The sequence below is a fragment of the Notothenia rossii genome, assembly GCF_949606895.1.
Source record: "Notothenia rossii genome assembly, chromosome: 1".
Classification (NCBI taxonomy): domain Eukaryota; kingdom Metazoa; phylum Chordata; class Actinopteri; order Perciformes; family Nototheniidae; genus Notothenia; species Notothenia rossii.
Window position 1 is genome coordinate 11,802,176 of NC_136912.1, and position 24,354 is coordinate 11,826,529.

The 24,354-nt window shown below is 41.5% G+C and overlaps 2 protein-coding genes across 2 annotated transcripts in view; one reads left to right on the forward strand and one right to left on the reverse strand.

Moving 5' to 3' along the window:
• sgms2a (sphingomyelin synthase 2a) overlaps positions 1-24,354 on the forward strand; it is a 40,712-nt gene that overhangs the window by 5,810 nt on the left and 10,548 nt on the right. The window lies entirely within an intron of this gene.
• Positions 622-23,832, reverse strand: papss1 (3'-phosphoadenosine 5'-phosphosulfate synthase 1). The gene is made up of 12 exons (XM_079681436.1): positions 23,568-23,832; positions 22,719-22,833; positions 22,397-22,632; positions 21,808-21,946; positions 20,943-21,061; positions 16,983-17,096; positions 16,611-16,722; positions 11,025-11,230; positions 8,553-8,688; positions 7,462-7,730; positions 5,842-6,071; positions 622-1,740 (listed from the first exon to the last, which is right to left on the reverse strand). Exons 1-12 carry the CDS (start codon positions 23,625-23,627, stop codon positions 1,602-1,604), a joined length of 1,875 nt encoding a protein of 624 aa, XP_079537562.1. The 5' UTR covers positions 23,628-23,832; the 3' UTR covers positions 622-1,601.

The following is a 24,354-nucleotide window of genomic DNA, read 5'->3' on the forward strand; positions in this document are numbered from 1 at the left end:
TTTTGTGTGTGAAAAAACAGCTCTTCTTTTGAAGTTGTACAGAGGACCCAGCTTGATTACCATTTGAGATTGAACACGATCTGGTGAAAGGTAGAAAAGATCGCTGCTGGCAGGTCTCTTCATTACATCTTGGAGTTGGACTAGATTAAGTATCCAGGGCATTTCTGACAGCGCCACTCTTCTCTGTCCCATTTAACCCCGTATGTTCCACTTTCACTGCATCTGGGAGCCAGCTGCAGCTCTCTGTATACAGTGCAGTGTGTCTGAGTCTGATTGGGGTCACTAGCAGGTCTGTCTCATCCAATATGCAGCTGATTGACCAACTAGGAGGTCACCAAAGGTCCAACAAGAAGAGTCCACAAAATCCTAGAAAAAGAAGTTTTGAATCTCTGTTCTCGATTGGGGAAAAAGCACTTTCTCTCACTCTCACATGCGGCTTAAAGTTGACGACATCTCATCAATGCTGTTGAGTTTTCTGAAAAACATGAAATGATTTGCTGCCATTTAAAATCAAGTGGAGTTGTTTGAGAATGTGTTACGCATTTAAAACTCTTTGGTGAAAATAAAAAACATTCCGCAAGCAACAAACTCAAAGATTACAAAAAGGAAAAGTAAACATCATTCTTTTGCTAAAAATGGTTTATTGGACAAGGAAGATTACAAATCTGATCCCTTGGTGGCAACCATCAACCATCTGATTATACAGTGAAACTCTTAAAAGAGAATCTCCATATGGAAAATATTAGCAACCCACGAGTGAAAAAAACACAATCATGATGAAAATGATGAAAAACAAAATAGCAGGACTGTTGAGAGATTTAAAAGCACCACAACTACATGCACAAGGGTTAGAAAGAAAAATGTACTGTTAGAACAGAATAAATAGACTAACTCTGACAAATATAAAGGTTAAAAAATGTGGGAAGGTTAGGGTTGCATATCCTTATAAAACATATTTAATACTGATTTGTTTTGCAGACCATTACTTTAACTAATGAACCATTTCAGTGTGGCATAAAGTCAAGTGTGACAAGAAGCAGGTGTGTGTGTGTGTGTGTGTGTGTCCTAATTCAAACAAGACATCATGTGAAGTCACTTTCAGAAGACCAAGGCACTCGACTTTTACATTAGATACACTGCCACATGCAAACATACAGTACAAAGCAACGTTTCTTTTTAATTTGGACATCATTAATACTCAACATTCATCCCCTTTCTATTCAAATACTGGTCAACAGTACTTCCCATACAGGTCTTGATCTTTGAATTTTTACAGAACACTTTTCTAACCAGTCATCAGAATATACAAAGTTAATGAGAAACACAAATATCTATTGTAAAGAAATGTTTAGGTTTTTTTTTTTATTACTAATTCAGCAGAATACTGACCTCTCCTATTATATTTCACCATCAGAGGGAGTTTAGTTGATTAAAAAAAGTACATACAGTTAAAACACTAATGTCGTAAGACTAAAAACAACTGAACGAAGTGACATGATAGACAGTTGATGTGAAAGTGACAGAAGCCAGAGCGTGGTTTGTGACAGAAGATCAGTGGTCCCCACATTAAACATCACTGTGTGTTTATGTTTCTTTCACCTTTAATCCTTCTCCAGTGATTTATAGTAATCCTTCAGCACAGCCCAGGCCTTCGGGGCCATGAAGCCGTCGGGAGGATTCTCTCCCTCGCGGGCCATCTTACGCATTCGTGTGCCTGAGATGAAATCGTAATCTTGCTTGCTGCAATACGACAAAGGAGAAAAGAGTTTTGAGTAACAGACATATTTCAATCAATAAAAAGATGCTTATCAACAACAAAAACGAGCCAACAATAACCTCTGGCTGCTTTTGAATCAAGTGCAACCAGGCGCAGCAGCCAGCTAGATGCAAATGCAATCCTAAAATGTTTGGCGGGTTATAAGAAAAAAAATGTACTTGGGGGAATGTGACAGCTGAAATTGATGTGGAGCAGCTACTTATCCCACGATTGAATTTGTTGAACCTAGAAAGACCCAACAATATGCTTATAGAGGGGCACACACAAACCTGTCAACAGACCTAGTAACGTTACTACCAGGATAATTATTACATTATTTAGCTAAATCCTAGCTGCTGTAAAGTAGAGCAGGCCCACGTTACAAGCAGACCGAGGAAACCGTAAAATGGAGTTAAGATCGGCATGATTTAAGCTGATCCCTTCAAATTTGCCTAGTTACGCCCCAAATACCGATACTTAGGCTTTGGAGATCTCTACATCCAACCCAGTGAAAACAGAAACGATGACTGTTTCCGTGTGAGAATATTTATATGACTTAACTTTTTTTTTATATGCTAAACCATTTCTGGCAGCTGCTTTAATAGTCCTCACAAATCAGTCTGTGGCTGGAGATATACTGTGAGAATAACACACACACACACACACACACACACACACACACACACACACACACACACACACACACACACACACACACACACACACACACACACACACACACACACACACACACACACACACACACACACACACACACACACACACACACACACACACACACACACAGTTGTAAAACTTCCACAATTGCAATTCAGTGAATAAAGAAAAAACCCTGAACGCTAGTTAAACGGTATCATCGTCACTTTTGTGTATCCCACACACTACTGTAAAACATTGCCACCCTCAAACTGTCTGTCTGAATGAAGGGACGAAGCTGTGATCGGTTATTAAAAAGTTACTGACGGGAAGAATTGTCCGAAAGCTTCTTTTCAAAATCAGATCACAGATTTTTTTTTTCCCGTCCAAACATTTCTCAAACCTTCTGATGGTTTCTTCACCCTCCGTCTGACAGACGGCTTCTCACTGCATGTTAAGCTCAGGAACAATATGAACAACTTTGTTTGAAGCGAGCAGCCAAGGACAGACTTCATCCAAGAGCCGGGTGAAGAACTGGCACGACTTCATCACATCTTCACTAGCGTTGTTGATAAATGGCTGTCAGAGATAATCAGGACCGTTTTAGACATCTTGTTAGCAGATACGTACATTTATCTCCGTGGAGCTGACATTCAGAGCGGGTCCTGCCGTTTGTGAAGTCACATTTCTAATTGCTATCACATGACCGAGCACATTGTGTTGCTCGGAAACAATAAGAAGATCTAGCAGTTCACATTGCGTGAGGTAAAAGAGCTGCAGGCAAATTCTTTTGAGAGCGTTTTTTGTACAGTGTCCTTCAAATGAGAAACAGCTTGCAGCGATCCGAGCCATTACACTTTGGAGCAATATTGAGGGGTATTGCTGGCGATTAGCATTTATATTCCTCCTGATATTTGGCAAAGTGCTGTAAGCGTGCATGAGAGAAAGGAATGCCATCAATCTAACGGAGTGATGACTACCGAGCAGACTGTGGGAATCCAGTAACCATCTTGCATTTCTTCCTCCAGCTCTAGCCCTAAGATGATATTAAGCCGTTGGATCAATGAAAATACAGAATCGTGTATTTTACCGGAGGGCGGGACTTCGTGATTTAACGTGACGTTCTGAAATGCTTTTAGTTTAGTTCATTGAAGGACAACAAGGCTTTTTTCCAAGTTTTTCCTTTCACACTTGATATACTGTACAAAATGAGTATAGTTTACATACATCTTGTGACATATACACATTCAAAAATATTGTCTCTTTATTATATTATTATATTTGGGGATACTTTTTGACTAGTATTAAGCGTAGTTAAGGAGGTAGACCGGGTCGTCCGAAAATCGTTCCTCCAGTCTGCATGTATGCTACTGATTGGGAAAGCCAGCGAATCTGAAATTGCTCCAGTTTAAATGACCATTTAGATTAGATGAGGACATTGGCAGCCTCTTTGTGTAGTCAAAGTTGACATGTGTTGCAAAGCGCTTTGAGGGTTCCAAAGACTACAAAGGTGTTAAAGGGGTTATAACAAGGTGTATGCATTTCCCCATAACGATGTTGTTTAAAGGGGACCTATCATGCAAAATGCACTTTTGTACGTCTTTTCTACATGAATATGTGTCCCCGGTGTTCCAGGGAACTCACCAAGTGTCAGAAAACACAAGCCTCTCTATTTTCCTCCATACCCAAATCTCTTAAAAAGGGGCTGCAACGGATCTGATACAGACTGATCCAGATTTGAACACTTCTATGACGTCACAGAAGTGGCGCTACGGCTATTGGGCCAACTCCACCAATCAGGAGGAGACAGCCACGGACATTGCCGTTGGAAAGCGCTGGAGACGCTGTAGTACATAAGCCAGGCCTGTAGATGGTGCTGTTCTCACAGAATCAGCCCATGCAAAGACAGTTTTAAATTGAGCGAAATGAGGAATGGCTAAAATGCATGAACTGTTTGGTATTTTGAAAAATAAAAAGTATAAATATGCCTTATATAGGTATGGTCCTACACTATATTATTCTAATATAGCATGATAGGTCCACTTTAACAACCGGCGTAAACGGAGCTTCGCGCGCTATCAAGCTGTGAGCGCGCAATGTCCTGTTCAGATGACGACAAATCCAACAGGATGCCATAAATAAACTACACAGAATCACACTGCACACCTACGCAATGATTACATTCAGGCACACTGTAGAATACAACCTCTTTGGACAATTTATATACTTATTGAAAACAAGCTACAAAATGTAATACCTTGGAAAATGCCGTTTAATACTTTTTAATAGCTTTAATTTTCGCTAAATTGATTTATCAGCTTTAATACTTTTTAAGACCCCGTGGACCCCCTGGTGTATGCTACTGTTTGGAGCAATTGCAGGTTCGCTGGCTTTCCCAGTTTTTAAGTATGTGTAAATGACCATTTAGATAAGATGAGGACATTGGCAGCCTCTTTGTGTAGTGAAGTAGTCAAAGTTGACATGTGTTGCAAAGTGCTTTGAGGGTTCCAAAGACTACAAAAGGTGTTATAAATACAAGTACATAAACCACTTGCTAGTACATGTTCCAAGGTTTTAGTTTTTTGAAGCGCTTACTTGCTCATTAACTTAATAATAATTTAGACTGACGGTTACAGATGTGTAACAGAAGACAACCAAACGCTACATGATTGATTGATTTTTTTGATCCCAGGAGGAAAAAAGTGCCAAAGCACGAAACAGTTTTTCTCCTTGCCTGGTCGTGTCAAAATGAAAAGTGAAGCGTAGCTAAACAAAGCCTTGGTGGTGCTTCTAACCAAACTATTCTTAGCACCACTAAGAGCACTAGATGTTTCCAATCAACTGTTAATTTGGACTAAACGTCATGGAAAACAAAGCAAATCTTTGATTAGTTTGGCAATATGTAGTTTTCACATTCCTCACCAAACACTTCCTCCCTATAGTTGCATAACTTGCATCAAGGCAGTGAGATTGCATGATTGTAGTTAGTCGTCGTGGGCAGTGTCTGTACACAGACTTTAATTAATGTCAGGGCTCTGTCACTTCTGAGCAAAATCAAAGATTGGGATAATCTAGAAAACCTTTAAACTGGAAAAGAAAGAAAAACTATCCCTGTTACTCTTGGCTTGATGTTTTACTGTTGAAAGAGACGAAGAGAAATGGATGAAAGGTTTTAAACAAGACAAGCCTAATTAGTTATTTATCTAGATCATTTAATGTAGGTTAAGGCTGCTTCTAATTGGCCTAAATGTATTACTCTGGAGTAAGTCTACTAATAGGCTATTTAATTTAACATGAGTGAGCACTTCCACTTTACACTCAAACGGTTCTAGGATTTCATCACCCTAATAAACGTACAGACTATGGGAAACAAGACGTCAGGCATTTTACAGATGACAGTTATATCACAAACAAGTACCGGTACTCACTTTTTGGGGTCGTAAAAGTCCATTGCTCTTTTGACCTTGTTGTAAGCGGCAACCTTAAAGGGAACGATCTCCAGGGTGATGAGGCCCGGAGCCATGGTGAGCACCTTGGCGCCATGAGTGGGCTCGTACAGATCCTTCCCCGTGTCGGGGTGCGGCATGCCGGCGGGGTCGCGGCCCACGATGTAGAAGTTGGCTCCGGCCACCATCCGAGATCTGCAATGCCACTGAACCTGTGGGAAAGAAGAAAAGATAGCAAACATCAAAATACCGCTGGGAAAAGTTTGGGAAAAGTTAGTTTTTCATGTGTTGTTTCAAAGGCTAGCAGAAAAAAAAAAATGTTTACAATGTATTTTTGAACAATCAATATGGTTCTTTTTTAATATGAGGGGTTTGTCCGATTGCGTCTTTCTTTAATAATGTTTGGATCCAGCTTTCTGTGGCTAACTTGCTGTGGCTGCTTTCATATCTAATGGTGCCATTTGTAATATTCAGTAAGCAGAGCTGGAAAACTTGGGACAGACAAGCCGGGAATCTAAGTAGCTGTGTCAGTCATTGTTAGCAATAGTAGCTGATTAGCTGTTATTTTACACACAAACACTATAGGAACATGCCAAAAGATAGGGGTTGGAAAGCACTGTGAGTATGAGAGATGTGCAAGTAGCTCAAGTCTGTAGGGATTTGACTTGGGAACCAGAGGATGGCCGGTTCATATCCCGATCAGACAAAATGTGAGTGTGGACAGGTAGCTAGAGAGGGGCCAGTTCACCTCCTGCCAAGGTGTCTTTGAGCAGGGCACTAAACCGGCACTCTGTATTTGTACTGTGTACATATGCTCACACAGTAAAACTGAATGTAATGTACCTACACTTACCATTCTCACCTGTTAGTAGTACTCAGCCACCTCTAGCCAGCCAAACTCCCTCCGGAACTTTCCTTTAGTATAGGCACTGATGTTTTGTGTTTATCATTAATAACGGCTACATCTCTAAATTACTCTTAACCAGCTACTAATATTACTTCCATTACAGTCTTGCCCATGCAATCTGTTAAATCATGTCTTTCGATTCTGAGATTATGCTTTAAAAAAAAGACAAGTGGTTTTAGCTCATTGTGGCAGGTTTCGGTGTGTCTGTAAAAAATAGGTAATTTTATTGGTTCGTTTTTGACAGGTAGAACAGGTTCATAAGCATGATACCAACACTGAGTCAGGCTCTCTAAAGCTCCCATTCAGAGCAACAAATGGAATAAATTGAGTGCCTGACATCCACCAGCCTCCAAATCTGCTCCCAATAATTTGCGCTGTAACTTTCAAATTATCCTGAGTGAATGATTAAAAGATTCCCAGCTACACAGCTACGCTCAGTCACACGAAGAGGTTTTCGTACGGCAAGGGAACACTTAACAGAGCGCCTAGAGACAATTGCAAATCCCCTTTTCCTGTACACTCTCAGAAATGTGCAGACACCAAGTATATGACAGCCCTCCCCCTGTGTGTATCTGGCATCATTACTCAGAGCTGCAGCCAAATAGTGTTCCCTGTCAGTTTTGAGGAACATATTATTATTTTGAAAGAAATCTCAAGCATGTAACCGCAAACACAACACTCCGTTAAACCGTTACCTCAGTTGGCCCGGCATACATCATGGGTGAAGGGAAGATGGCCACGATGGTAGAGTCTGGGTTCAGGACGCCCTCCTCCAGCACCGCGGCGTGCTGCTTCATCCTCCAGGGCAGCGGCACGTCGTCGTCCTTGGTCCAACCTCCCAGCGGGTGCAGAAGCAGAACGGGCCGGCGGTAGCCTCGCTCGAGCAGGCGCTTGTGGGTGTCCTGCATCAGAAGAGCATGACCGTTGTGGACTGGGTTGCGGAGCTGGAAGGCGAATACAGCATCTAGAAGAAGCAAAAAGGAATGTGAGTTTGTTCAACTCTGACCATCTTTGAAAAAACAAAAGGCCACAGTGTACTCGGAGATAATCAAGCAGCCTAACTTCTGTAACCACATGAAGTGAAGAACTGAATCACACCAGAGACTTTCCTACTCTGTGTCCCTTCATTTCCCCCAAGAATTAAACAAAGAAGTGTGCCTTCATCTTATAAGAACAATAAAAGGTAGCAGCTTAAAAATGCTGTTACTATGTAGCAGACTCAAGAGACATAATTCACCATTGTCAAGGGTTAAATACCTTCTGTAGTGGCCAATGGTGGTACTACAACTTTGGTACCAGTCCGTGACATCGTCGGGCCAAAACATACTTAGCCATTGGAAAAGAGATGTCTGTAAATCAGTGGATATTTATTTTAACTGAATCAACCACCCAGGACAGACACTTGGATATCCTTTTTGGAATCGTTAGGGTCTAAAAGTTCATTTCAAAGTCCATTCATTTGACTGAGTCGAGACAGGGGATCGGAAAACGCTTAATGTGCCAATGAGCAACTTTCCTAGGAATCAACAGGGTCCCGTCCATCCATACCTCCAGGGTTTGACCGTCACACTAACACAGTAACAGTTGGACAGTGTCAGTTTGTCGCTATGGAAACATACTGAACTTGCTTTCCAACGGTTTTCTTTAATAAACAGCACATACATAGTTTTGTTAAAAAGTTATTCGTCTGTATTTTCTCACAACTTCTACACCACTACTGTCTCTCTAAAAGTCCTTGGTTCAAGATGACTTTGCTGTTTTATAAACAACCGAACTTGGCCCATACCTGCGTTCATTTCTTTAAACTTCTGTTTCAGCTCAGTGGGCGTCAGCCGGTACTGATCGAGGTCGTCGTGCCAGTAGATCTTATCCAGAACCTGCAGGTCTCCCCCGACCAGCCAGTCCCCACTTTCCATCACCATCTGAAATAGGAATCACAGCGATCGTGACAGGGAACACAACTCAAACATAATCCAGACTTAAGACACTGCGGTCCATAAAAGCTTCACCGTGCTGGAACCAGGCCAGCATGAGCTCTAATAAAAAAAGAAACCCGGAGTTATGACCCAGTTTCAGCTAGGGCACACTGGCATAACTCAGAGTCACCTTGTGTCGTTAAACAGTCAACAAGACTACTGCATGCCCACTTCCCTTCATTTGGCCACGTCTACTAACTTGTTTTCAATACCAGAACAGAGACAAAATGAGGTTGTACTTCACAATAAAACCCGCTGATGGGCTTCAAGTGTTCCCTTCCAAGAGATTCATCCCACATATCACAGAAGTGCTCAGGAAGGCTGCTATTGATTCGGGCAATATCTTCCGCCCTGTGGCATTTATGAGACCGTAGCTAGGGTTACAGAAAAAACCGGTCTGTGGGATGTTAATTTGATACAAAGTGACAATTCTTTACAGGCTCGGTAATAAAACAAGCACGGCTCCAGCTCAGGGGAGAGAACTCAAAACAAATGCTACAAATGAAACATGAAGTGTGCACGCATTGGGAAGAAGACTTATTGTAAGTAAATAACAAAAAGATGTCACTTACTTCATTTATCATGTGGAAATTTGCAACAACAAAACTATTCCCTTTGATCCAGAGACCCACACAGGCTGGTTTCAGTTTAAGCTGGCAAAGTATACATAGAAATCAGAAAGTGGTCAGCAGTAGAGGTGTCTACGTGATTTGATCAATAACAATTTGGCGCTGTCATAGGAAGCTTTTAGAATCATGTCGTGATTATTTTTCCAAACTCCAATTAATCCAATACGTCCACTGCTGGCCCGAGAAGAGTCATGAAATAAACGTATCACTCTTATTCTTTGGAGAGATCAACAGAGCCATTTTTTTTACCTCAACATAAGTCGATCGAAAATATACGTCAGCGAGGATAGATCAAAAGAGAAGGTCTACACGTACACATGTGCTCTGTTTAAGCGCTATAAGTGCCCCCAGGACTTCAAATGTGAAAAGGGCTGAAGGGGGCTCCTGTCTGACTGACAGACAGGTAAACAGGAAAAAGTGGATTAACGACATATAATATGGAGCAGGTCGTTTCTGAGCGGAAAGAGACGAGGTGAAAAAAAAAAAGCTTAACTTCCAGGGCAGAGGTGTGCTGACAGACTGGCTCCGGCGCGGGGACTTAAACATGCACTTATGTATACATACACACACACACTCTTTAATGAGTGACACCTTAATCATGGCAAGCTGAACACACATGTTCAGCTGTGACGGGTCAGAGTGGATATAGAATGAAAGTTGAGGAAATACGGGGGTTGAAGCCTCAGGTGTTGAAAATGGGGAGTTATGGTTACTAATGTATGAAACTGGCATCCTGTAACGTATTACCAAGCCAGATTTAATCAAGACCAAAGTGAGACAAAAACGATATCGGCTGAGGTGGAAAATGACTTCGAAGCGCGTTGAAATATTGAGACAGCTGCCGTCTGGATTTTTAGAGGCATAGGGCTTTAAAAATGAGCCAAGGAGGTTTACACATAATCTGACCCCAGAGGGCGAAATCACTAAATACCTCAGAGGTTAGTATCAGTTTTGTTTTTCAACTTTGCCGTGATACACGCGGCCAAACAACTGTATTAATCCTGAAAACAAAGGGATTTCAAATGAGCCAGACAGAGGAGCAGCTTTTGAAAGTAACCTTCACTTCCAGTCAACAGAGATGGATTTATAAAAGTCAACGTGATGACTATATCTGTCTGTAACACCAGACTGTTCCGTTCGTCTCCAGCTACAACCCAAGCCAGTGACACTTTTCCGCAGGGTGAGCAGGATCATTTCAGGACGTAATCTCGCCACCGAGTCTACCTGAGCCCCAGCGCAGTCGATAGGAGACAGATGGAAACAATTCCGGGGTATATTTGGAGAACGGTTGGGTGAGCGGAAAGGTGGAAGCTGGCAGCGGTACAATCTCAAACGCAGAGACTCCAAATATAACACCTGCAAAATGAGGGTGGACCAGAAAGATCAAGTGATTATACTGGGCGTCCTGACAGAGTGTGAGAAAAGATCTTCCACCTATTCAGTCTTTCCATAAGTGTGGAAGAGGCCAGCTCGGATCTGTGTTCGATCAGCGCCGGAGCCAGGGAGGCAGTTTGCTTTCACATGAGTGTTTATCAAACAGCACACTGAGACACACTGTCTGCAGCTCTGCGATGCTGCTCTGTAGTCTAAACACTCGGGGATTCCAACATATTAGCCTCAAAAAGTTTGAAGAATTCGAATAATGATTTCTACCTTGATGTAGGGGTGGTCCTTGCACGTGGTGCCCCACTGGCGAGCGCACCGTTCTTCTTTGCGGTGTTCATAAAACTCGGGGTTGCGGAGGATGGCCACTCGCTTGCCCTGGTAGACCAGCGCCATGGCAGTCACTCCGTCTAAACGCTCTTTATCTGCAGTGGACAACGGCAGCACCACGGGCACCGACAAGTTGATGACCCCACCTAGGGAAATTCAAAAACATGAATATTTTTAGTATGGGACAAAGGTTATTATGAAAAGATTAAATACACAAAGTCTGCGACAAACTGTTATTTTTACTATCAAATAATCTGCCAGTCTCAAAGAAAAGGTCATTAGTACTTCCAAAATTCAAAGGTTACATATTTGAATTGCTTATTTTTACTTGATTAGTTTACTACCAAGTATAGTTTAGGGATATAAGGCTAAATATATAAAATCCATTTATCATGACTGGGAAGCATGTCAACTCCAAATTGGTGGAAAAATACATGGAAGTTGCAGATTTTATTATCTTGGGATTTAAGATCTTAATGGGTCTCTGTGAAGTTCATGACCACTACTTAAGCGTCTTTGAGTTGTGAAAAGCGCTATATAAATAAAATGTATTATTATTAGGAGGCATGTGGCGCAGTGGACAGAGCCTTGGTGGTGGGATCAGGGGGACACAGGTTCAAACCCCACTGCAGTCAGCATGTCGTTGTGAGACACTTCACCCCAAATTGCTCCTGTGGGGATTGCCCACAGTATTGAGTATGCAAGTCGCTTTAGATAAAAGCGTCTAACAAGAAACATGTAATGTATTATTATTATTATTATTATTATTATTATTACTACTGGCATATTGGAGCAACGTGTTTGTGAGTGTACCCCTGTCACATCATGCATGCTCAGAGTGGGCAACACAATACAAAGTCCGGCTTCAATTCTGAAGCTTTTCCAATGATTGGCATTTGGTGGGAATAACACAACAAGAAGTGAAGCAGGCAACTGGAATCAAACATTGATATAAACATTGCACCATTTCAAATATGTTCAAAAGATTGTCTCTACAACTGTTACTGGGGGAGCACATATATTCAAAGTAATGCTGTCAAAATTATCGCATTAACGGCGGTAATAAACTTTTTGAATTAATTGCGTTAAAATATTTAACGCATGAACAGAATGGCCCGCCCCATACATCCCACCAGTGGCAGCGCCAGGGTTTGGCTGGGGTAGGCTACAGCCATACCAAGAAATGGCTTAGCCCCACCTTAGCCCCACCATGAACAATGATGTTAAAGTAAGCAAAATAAAGTCCGCCAACTCGCGCGGAGTAAATTGCACTGACAGCAGTTAGTAAGATTGATTTCAGTAGCCACTTGTCTGGAAATACCGAAGACTAGAAACAGTTTTGAAAACTTTTGTCATGTAGTGATCGTCTTCTCAATAGAACATCTTTGATAATGTCTTCTGGCCAATCCGAATCTAGATAACGGCGTGGTGTTGTTGCAGGAAGTCTCGGCGGAGAATACTTTTGCTGTAGTAGCCTACATCTCTATACACATCGATACAACATTACGTGTTGATAGAAATAAACACGTAATGAAATAAGACCCCACCGTTTGATGATTGATAGGTGTGTGGGCTGTCTTTCATTTTGAAACACAGAACAAAGTTATAATTAACATACATACTGTGTGTTAAATGGATATATCCACCTTCTTTCATTTATCTTTTCATTCCCACAACAATATACATAAAGAAATGGCCTATTGTGGACATAGTTCGAATGGTGATTAATCATGATTAATTAATTTTGAAGGTGTGATTAAACTGATTACATTTTTTAATCGTTTGACAGCCCTAATTCAAAGTGATTGTTAAACCTTAAGGACGGAAGCAATGTTTTATTGGGATGTAAAATGAACTTATGTTTGTAAGAAACTCCACAGAGCCTCTTTTATAGTGGATAAGGATCCTAGAAAAACAATGTAAAGGATCCCAATGCAAAGCACTGTGACACTCAGAACAGATATCCTACATAAAAGGCAGGTTAAAACGTTCAAAGGTTAGTATACTCAATAACACAGCTCAACTATTCTGATCGAGTTTCCATTCTGTACCCCTTCACCCTAAAGGGGGGGGGGGGGGGGGGGGGGGGTATACAGCTTAACTACAGGCTACAGTGAGTTTTAAGGGCTGCAATTTAAGAAGAAGAGAAAAATCCCCTCTTAAGCTATGCTGGACCCTTTCCCTTTCTATAACTTGAGCTGTGCGGTGACAGCGCTCTGTCGGAGGCTTCATTCTGCCTTCCAGGTTAATGAAAACGTTTGGACACGGCACGCTTTTCACATCACATCAGATCAAAAGCAGTGGAAACAGGAGGGAAAGTTGACTGTTGCTGCCCCCCCCCCCCCCCCCCCCCCCCCCCTTGACTCTCTTCTCGTCCCCTCTGTCACAGTGCAGAGCGTACAGCTGGTTTCAATAAAACACAGCAACAAGACTGCCAAATGTCCGAGAGACAGAGACACAAGCTTGGATTCTGGCCTGTGTTTATTTGTGCAGACTATTTGATTAGTCAGACATGCAGCTTTCTGCTTCCCAACCAGTGTTAGTGTTATAGGCGATCAATCCTTTCACTGTGATATCATTCTGTCACTGTCAAGTCCCAGTGAGGAAGTGAAAATGGAGGTTTACGGTAACAATCAATACGGAAGCTTCTTCTTCTGTGTCTCTCTTCCTTCAGACAAACAGGAAAAGTGGAATCAAGGCTTCTTACATCAATATATATGTTTGTCCTTTGGCAGCTCAGATTCTCAGGCTAGCTATCTTCCTGAGCAAAGAAGTCAAATCATTAAGTTGTAAAAACGTGGTTTCATCTTTAAGTGAGGAGAGCAGTCGTGATATATACCGGTACAAATCTTAAAATTAAATACAGGCTACATTGAGTGCCACAGTGACGCGTCCTGAAACCCGGAAGTAAACTCCTTCCGGTTCCTTAAAAAAAAGACAATATAATTTCTCCATAGGATTTTGGAATCATAAATATATCGATCATAAATCCATCGATTAGATTTATGATTCGTAAATTATAAAAGTAGGGTAGACATGTGGATATTATCCGGCTGAACAAAACGTGATCTGTCTCTTCAATGTGTTTCAACCACCTTATTTATTATTATTTCGAGTTATTTTCCAAAATCCTATGGAGAAATTGAATTGGTTTTTGTCGAAGGAACCGGAAGTGGTAAAATGCTAACTTACTTCCGGTGTTAAGGACGCGTCACTGTGACACTCTATTATCTGTCAATTTATTCGCTCTGTGTGTGAAGCAAGACATTTCATATTACAACACACAACTAAGGTTTGAGTGGTCCTACTAGCAATAAAAACTCAATTGACTTTCTCTTGGAAATTCAAACAATACATGTAAAGTTGCTGTATTAACACCATGGGACTGCACCAAATATGATATGTGTTGTCGGCGTTTTCGTAGCGCCAAAAAAAACAAGGCCTTCCTGAGACCTTTGGTATTCAACATTATCAGTCTTAAAATGTTGCTTCTAAATCGTTCCTGAGCATATGAAGCCTTTCTTTAGTGTGTCAGCTCGCAAGAAAACATTTTTTTAAGCACATCCAACAGTAAAAAACATACATTGCAAGGACACAGGGAAGGAGTATTTAGTAAAGTTAGCTCCATTTTTATCAGAGAAAAGTAAAAAAGAAACACAAAGAGCTACATTGAGATTAAAAATGTCTTTTTCAAGAGAGTCCTGGCCCAAGAATGGTAACAGCACAGTGTCAGACAGTTTTACATTTACAAACAATTAAAAAACACACAATCACAACACAGGAGGGTCAGGCCGATTGTCGAACCTCAGATTGAGGAGGAACAATGCGGATTCCGTCCTGGTCGTGGAACGACGGATCAGCTTTTTACTCTCGCAAGGATCCTGGAGGGTGCCTGGGAGTACGCTTATCCGGTCTACTTGTGTTTTGTAGACTTGGAGAAGGCATATGACCGAGTTCCCAGAGAGTTACTGTGGGAGGTGCTGCGGGAGTATGGGGTGAGGGGGTCTCTACTCAGGGCCATCCAATCTCTGTACTCCCAAAGCGAGAGCTGTGTCCGGGTCCTCGGCAGTAAGTCGGACCCATTTCAGGTGAGGGTTGGCGTCCGCCAAGGTTGCGCTTTGTCACCAATCCTGTTTGTAATATACATGGATCGGATTTCGAGGCGTAGTCGTGGGGAAGGGGGTTTGCAGTTTGGTGGACTAAGGATTGCACCACTGCTTTTTGCAGATGATGTGGTTCTGATGGCTTCATCGGTCTGCGACCTTCAACTCTCATTGGATCGGTTCGCAAACGAGTGTGAAGCGGCTGGGATGAGGATCAGCACCTCCAAATCTGAGGCCATGGTTCTCAGCAGGAAACCGATGGACTGTCCACTCCAAGTAGGGAATGAGTCCTTACCCCAAGTGAAGGAGTTCAAGTATCTCGGGGTCTTGTTCTCGAGTGAGGGAACAATGGAGCGTGAGATGGGTCGGAGAATCGGAGCAGCGGGAGCGGTACTGCAGTCGGTTTACCGCACCGTTGTGACGAAAAGGGAGCTGAGCCAGAAGGCAAAGCTCTCTGTCTACCGCGCCATTTTTGTTCCTACCCTCACCTATGGTGATGAAGGATGAGTCATGACCGAAAGAACGAGATCGTGGGTACAAGCGGCCGAGATGGGTTTTCTCCGCAGGGTGGCTGGTGTCTCCCTTAGGGATAAGGTGAGAAGTTCAGTCATCCGGGAGGGACTCGGAGTTGAACCACTCCTCCTTTGCGTCGAAAGGAGCCAGTTGAGGTGGTTCGGGCACCTAGTTAGGATGCCAGTTGGAGGGATTATATCTCTTCGCTGGCCTGGGGGCGCTTTGGGATCCCCCAGTCAGAGCTGGTTGATGTGGCCAGTGAAAAGAAAGTTTGGTGCTCTCTGCTGGAACAACTACCTCCGCGACCCGACCACGGATAAGCGGGAGAAGATGGATGGATGGATGGACAATCACAACACAGTCATACACCAAGTTTAGCCAAAGCATTAACAGACACAGCGGCCTGCTTCAAGGTCAGTTAAAGTTGCTTTGAGTGTTTCTAATGAGACCAGCTCTCTGAGTTTCAGCTCAGTTTGAAGCAGGTTCCAAGCTTGAGGGGCAGCGTAACTGAACGCTCTTTTCTCAAGTTCAGTACGGACCATTGGTACAGTTAAAAGGAAAAAGTTCTCGGAGCGAAGCCGATAGGATCCTGTGCATTTTCTATTTATGTACATCCTTAGATAAGGGGGAAGAGCACCAAGAATAGCCTTATATATAAGGATGTGCCAATGTTTCAGTCTACGCATGGTCAGGGAAGACCATCCAACACGAGTGTATAGATTGCAGTGAGCATCTGAGGTTTGTGATGAATCTCAGTGCCCCTTAGTGCACATATAATGTATGTAAGAAATGTGTTCTGATGTCAAGACAGAAAGCGAGTAAACCATTTGTGAGCACTCATCTCCACCTAGTGCCTTTCTCAAGAACAGCAGCTCTGACTTTTTCCTTAAAAAAGTAAATGCCATCTTACCGTCCAGAAGACAGTCGAAGTGAAGACACTGCAAATACTCTCTCTCTCTCATGAAGCCGTTCAGAGGAGTGGCCCAGCCTTCAGCCAGCACCTGCACCCACTGCATGTCCACCTGAGAGAGACACACACACACACACACACACACACACACACACACACACACACACACACACACACACACACACACACACACACACACACACACACACACACACACACACACACACACACACACACACACACACACACACACACACACACACACACACACACACACACACACACACACACACACACACACACACACAAATAAATAACACATTTACAGATCATAGAAAGCCTATAAGTAGTTATTTGGATTAGTTCATTTACCTTCCCAATCTGTACAGCAGGCAGAGTCTCTGCATCAGCTTTAGCCAGGTCCAGTTTGTTCTCCTGCGCGTATAGCTCTTTCACATCATAAGAAGCATCAACAGGAACTATATCCTGCAGGAGAATCAGATAGGGGTTTATTAGCAGGTATGTTCACACGTACCAGGAATTTGACTAGGTGTCGTGATCCATACATAAAAGTAACACAAAAAAAAGCACACACATAGCGAAATATATTAAGAACACTGTAATCAAAAATATAGTTAGATAGCAATACAATAAAGCAGTAATTAACATTGAAATAGAATGCAATACATTATAGAATATATAGAGAGAGACGTGAACGTAATATTAAATAATGAACAAAACAACCTACATATTCTAGACTTACTATTCAGAAAAATAATGATTGATTTACATGATGCAGTTTGCAGTCACATCTACATTCATTCAAATATGAAACTGCACTGCCCCCTAGTGGCTCGTTGAGTAATTATGTATCATGTCTAGACTCAAATAAGGTTATTAATCCCCATGGGGAAATCCAGTGGTTTGACAGCAACAGGTTAAGGATGAAAAACAGGACAGCACAGATTCACACAGATTATTAAACTAAGTCCACTAAAAAGTAAGAGTAGTGGGGAAAGAAAGAGAAAAGACAAGAAAAAGTAGAAACAAAGGAGAGCTACTAAACAGGCTGCCACTCACGGCGGCACTATGAGCCCACTAGCTGTGTTTGTTATGGACACACACATATTCTTTTAAGCAAAAATAGCCAATAAACACCAATGGTAGCTGATTTTAAGTTTGACACACTTATATTAAACATATCATGCTGTATCCTCCGCTCCATGGGCTCAGAACAGTCTCATAATACACACATGCACACAAAGAAGGATTTCATTTCATGATCCGAAAAAAGGATTCACACTTATATTTCCGGATCCACACAAATGTGTTCCGTTTCATATACATGTAAATAAAATCCAAATACAGAAAAAAGTCTTACATCATGTATTTTTGATCCTCACATATTTGTTTTCCGTTTAAAACCTCTGCACCTGCAAACTCAAACCGCTTTCTGTGCACGGATCACTGTGCATTCGTGTGTGGGTTTTTTGAGACTCCCCTGACAGTCAGCCGATTCGTAATTGTAATTTTTTCTATCTATAGCCAATCAGATGTCTGGGTATGATTTATTGCGTAGTACTTCATATACGCATTTTGCGCTGTCCGGAGATGACAGGTCCATGGAGCCTGCAGGCGCTAATCTCAGGACTGAAGGACCGTAGCATAGTCGTCTTTATTTTTACGGTATTATTATTCAAAGATAAATAAAGAAGTGTGTTATATGAGATGGCAGAGAGGTTTCAGCCCCGATTATTAAATTAAAGAGGCTTAATATTTTCGATTATTATTTCACTATAGCTATGTGGACGGTGTCAAGGTCCAATGTTGGCCCAAATTATCGATAGCGGGTGTAACTAAAATACAAGATGTTTTTATTTATATATATTATTATTATTAATAATAATAATGATAATATAAAATATTTTATTTGCGTGCATTACCTGTTCGGAAAGTGGCGCTGAACTGAGAGTGGCGATTTTATTTTGTAATTATATAATACTTGTAATAGTGGTGCGTTCACACCAGAAGCGATGCGAATAATCGCTCGCCTCATTCATCTGAGTCAGCTTCTCAAGCCTTATCTGGCCGTGCAACACTTACGGCCCGTCCACACACAGGCATGAAAAAAATCTTTCAAAGCTTCGCCCATTCACTTGAATGGGGTGACGTAGAAGATTTTTAATCTTCGCCGAACTGCATTGTGGGGAGTGGAGCATGGCTTTGCAAGCATCGTGAGCATCAAAAGTTGAGCAATGTTCAAGTTTTGATGCTACCGATGCTTTCGAAGCTAGCATCAGCCAATCAAATCCCGTTTATGCAAATCCCGCCAGTACAAGCGCTAGCCAATCAAACCGCGTGCAAGCTGGGAGAGCCAGACCGCAGTTAATTTACTCATATTCCAAACGAGAAATTATGGTAGCAAATCACCCGGTTCTTTACGACCAGAACTATTTACCGGGATACAAACCGGAGGAACCAGGCATGGAGGGAGGTGGCAGAGACAGTGGGTGAAACTGGTAGGTTTTCGCCTGTTTGGGGAGTTTATATCCAGTTTACTTCGTTTTAACATTGCTATTACTTTGTATGTCGGGGGCGGGAGATTCATGTGATTGGCGTTCCACAGGGCTCTATTTTGGGGCCTTTGCTCTTTTTATTATATGTAAACAGTATTTGTAATCAGATGCAATTTTCTACCTATCATATGTATGCTGATGACACTATTGTATATTCATGTGCTCCTTCTCTGGACATGGCCGTTTCCAATTTAAAATCTGATTTTATCACGCTGCAGCATGCACTTCTTGATTCCAAACTGCTTTTGAACAGTAAGAAAACCAAAGCAATGCTTTTTGGTCCCAAGTCAGCGTCCTCTTGCCTCTCCATTGACACCCTTGATGGCGTCTCTGTGGAGTTTGTTGATATCTACAAATATCTTGGCTTTTGGTTGGACAGTAATCTGAACTTCAAACACCATATCGAAGTTCTAACAAAGAAATTGAAATTCAGTCTTGGCTTCCTTTACAGACTTAAATGTTGTTTTTCAACTTCATCCCGTAAAAGGTTGGTCTCTGGCTTATTCCTGTCCCAGCTGGACTACGGTGACACCATTTATAGATTTGCCTGTCCCACTGTCTTGGCCAAACTTGACCCACTCTACCATGCTGCACTGCGTTATATATCAAATGCACCCTATAGGACTCATCATTGCACACTGTATAGCCTAACTGGATGGTCCTCACTCACTATGCGTAGGATGCAGCATTGGTTTTTATTAATGTATAAAGCCATTTTAGGAAATCTTCCACTCTACATATGTGCCAGATTTGCTCCAGTTTGTGACTTTTACAACCTCAGATCCAGTGCCTTGATACGGTTCCAGGTTCCTGCTGTGCGGACTGAGGCTGGAAAAAGGAGTCTCTTTTATTATGGTCCTTGGTCTTGGAATGACCTTCAATCACGCCTCAAACTGACGGCACTTGTTTCTATAGCCTGTTTTAAATTGAAGTTGTCAGAAGTCCTTACCACCAGCTGCTCTTGCAGTAATAAGTAGTGCCTTTCTTACTGTCCTAATGTGCACAATGTAGTAACTGCTTTTTTTCATCTTTTGTTTTCTTAGTTATGTTCTCTGTATTTTATATGTTTGTGTTATGTGTTATGTGTAACGTTGCTGCCTTCTTGGCCAGGTCAGCATTGTAAATGAGATTTTATCTCAATGCTTTTTATCTGGTTAAATAAAGGTTAAATAAAAAAAAAATAAAAAAATTGGTTGTTGGTCGCAAAAAATCGCCAAGCTTCAGACACGCCCAGCATCAACATTTTTCAAGATTTTTTTCATGCCTGTGTGTGGACGGGCCGTTATACTGTATACCGAAGCAGTGGCGGACTGGCCATCGGGACGTACCGAAGTGGGCCGGTCGGGCCACTCCGATCGGCCCACTTCGGTACCGGCAGGGGCAAGAAATCATACCCTTGTGGGGGCGCGCGCATGTGATTGGCTTAGAATTGAGGAAACATCTGATTGGCTATAGATAGAAAAAATTACAAGTACGAATCTGGTGGCCGTCAGGGGAGTCTCAAAAAACCCACACACGAATGCACAGCGATCCATGCACAGAAAGCAGTTTGTGTTTGCAGGTGCAGAGGTTTAATATGTGAGGATAAAAAAAATACATTATGTAATACTTTTTTCTGTATTTGGATTTTATTTACATGTATATGAAACGGAACACATTGCATTGAAAAACACAAGTGTGGATCCGGAAATACAAGTGTGAATCCTTCTGTGTGCATGTGTGTATTATGAGACTGTTCTGAGGCCATACCGCTCACCCTCTCCTGAAGCAGGTCCACCAGCTGCTGTATGCAGTCGTTCACGCTGCAGGAGTCAGTCTTCAGCACCAGCTCTGGAGCCTCCGGCTTCTCGTACTCTGAGTCTATCCCTGTGAAACCTGAGGAAATAAAGACGAATAAATGCCCAGTCTGAGCTTTGTCGTATTGGCAAAATATCAGCTTATCAACATGAAAAGCTTAGGTTTGTTTTTGTTCCATTATTGGATGGATTTGAAATGGACACTGTATGAAACTGATATCCTGTTGAAGCAGTTTGAAATCTATTCCCTCAAAAGTACTCAAAACTGACACAATAAGAAACTACCTTTCTCCGTATTCTTATATCACGAATTACGACACAAGTAAGTTTAGCAGAGTTTGCAGTCAGACAATTGCCATTGGTTAGAAAATAAAGCAAAATTATTCTAGGGATTACAGTGAAGCTACAGAGAACAGGTCAGGACTGAATTCCATCTCAATGACGAATAATGTTTCAACCAAAGACAGGATGGAAACTCGAACAAATGGCAATCTGATGTACAGATATGACACACAACTCAGGAAGCACAGTGAGATCTCTCCCCTGAATGAACCACAGCACAATTAACCACAACGTGATAAGATACTTCCTCTGACAACGCTGCATCAGTTGTAGGTCACCGTCATGTCATTTCTGAGTATTTTTACATGTGAAACATTTGTACAAACATATATAAAAGTCTTGGAAATTATAGTATTTACATGTTAAATATTGTCTTTTACATTTGCATCCATAAATGAAGTATCTATGTAATTTCAATATGACTGTGTGTCTTTAAAGTCAAAGTAATATGTTAATAATCAACAGTAAGAAACCATAATGCACCTCTTATCTCCCCGGCTCTGGCTCTCTTGTACAGCCCTTTCACGTCCCTCTGCTCACAGACATCCAGTGGAGCGTCCACAAACACCTCAAAGAAAGGAAGCCCTGCCGCCTCATGGATCTTCCTGGCGTTGAGGCGGTCCTGACAGACAAAAAACACATTGAGTTACACACATGACTTGCTTGCATAAAGTGTGAGGAATACAAAGCATGGCTCATCTGGATTTGTTGTAACTAAAGAGAAATGTGTGTAATGATGGATTATATCTTAATTGAAATTAAAATAACATAATCACTGCAGAGATATTTTTATCGTCAATTATTATTTTCGAAATGTAAAACTGATATTGAATTGTTTCATTAACCCCTGACATGATCAGTAATGGCATCATTATCACAAAAAGATCCATTAGTAATACATTACATATTAGTTACACAAGGCCAGATGTCATTCAAATGTGGCTCAACAAAGATTTGATAACAAAACAACCGACACATTTCATATAGCATCAGTAAGGTCCGGCCATATGTATCCCTGTGTTATCTGTTCCTCTCGTTAAAGCGCTGATGCACTCTCTGCAGAATCACTCACCCTGCCGTAGGGAGAGATGAAGCTGGCGATGCAGACCAGCCCAGCATCAGCAAAAAGCCGAGCCACCTCAGCGATGCGTCTAATGTTCTCTTCACGGTCCTGAGGGCTGAAGCCTAGGTTTTTGTTCAACCCCTGGCGGATGTTGTCCCCATCTAGTGAGTAGCAGGGAATACCGTGACACACCAGGTACTCCTCCAGTGCCATACTCACTGTGGTCTTACCTGCACCCGACAAACCTTGAAAAAAGCCAAAAAAATCTGCATTAAAAAAGCTAAAAGATGTACAGATGCAGAAAAGACAGCTTAATAATGACATAACCTACCGCTCAGCCAGACGGTGCACCCTCTGAATCCTCCTCTTGTGCCCACAACCTGCCCGCGCTTGTTTCGACTGACATGATGAGCTTGATAGGTGACATTAGTCGCACGTTGCATTCCCTGAAATGATACAGATTAACTGTTAATTCCTAAATACATTTTACTTCATTTATTTAAAAAAAATGAGTTACTGATTACTTTACATATTTAGAATATAAACAAAAAAATATCTAAAACATTATCTATTACAATGATAGGTTAAGATATCTAGCAGCAGTATACAAAGTAATTAAATTAGCTCCACCTTCAGCAGCTATGATGAACACATTAATGCATGAACAATCAAAATTCAGTAAATTAGTATGATTTTAAAATGGGAAATGTTTGGTACTTTAAGTATATTTTGATATTATTATTAATTATGTTCTACTATGTTGTATGCGGAACTTTTTGTTGTAACAAAGTATTTTTCCACTCTTTAACTTAACAATACACCTCTGGCAGTAGGTCACCTGGAATAAGCAGTTGAAATTAAACAAACAATTGCAAGGATGTAGGATCTACAATGTGTAGTTGATGATATCACTGTTAAATTAAATTAAACAAGAAGTTAGTGCTCTCCTATTAACTGTGTAGGGTAGCAGTTAAATCCTTAGCCATTCTCCTGTCTCGGCGCTGTTAACAAGCAAGGATTTAAATGTAGCACTAGCATAACGTTTACTATAACAGGATCATTTTTAAACTAGCTCATTAGCTGGTAGTCTGGCCAGTTATCTTGTTAGCTTATAAGTAGCCGGTTAGTCAAATTGATGAATGGTGTCGAATAAACAAAACTTAGCAAAAGAAAAACTCACCCAGTTTTCAGCAGCGTTGGCTAGCTTCTGTTTCTTGTTCGAGTTGCCACACGTTTCCATGGCTGCCAGCAGTCAGCGCCTGAGTCAACCGGCTACCTCTTTATTTTAAAACACACACAAAACGACCAAATGCTCGACTTTTGATTTGATAGTACAGGTATTTTTATTTTGTGGTCACTGTACAAGTATCTCCAGTGAATGGAGTACCCCGGCTTAGCACAACAAACGGGAAGAGCTTCCCACCCAGCTGCCACGTCAGCGTCGACGTAATGACGTATTTCCGCAGTCAGTCGTCATAACGGGGCAAACTAAACTGATTTGATGTCAGTTTTGCTGCGTGATCGTGTCTCAGAGCCGTGACTGGCTAAATGACTTAACTGATCTGTGACCAGTACTTACAAAGCAAAGTATTCGTAGTTAAAAAAAGATCGAATCAAGTTCTTATTTATAAATATTGAGATATATGTTTCGTAAAATGTATGTTTTTAATAGAAAACTGTATTTGTTTGACACAAATTGCTATAAATGTGTTAGAATACTTAAAATGATTGGAAGGATTTATAACTAAATAAGCAAGGAGGTATTTTTTATGGGATTTTTATAATGTTTTATCTCTCGCTTACATAATAAAAACGGTAAAAAAAAGAAAGAAATATATTTTTTAAGAGTCGTTTTTCCATAATAAACGCACATACGAGGATTCTAAAAATAAACATTTAGCTACTCCACCTAAATGCTCAAAGATGTGCAACTCGCAGAACACCTATTTTACATGCGGGCAGAGTTA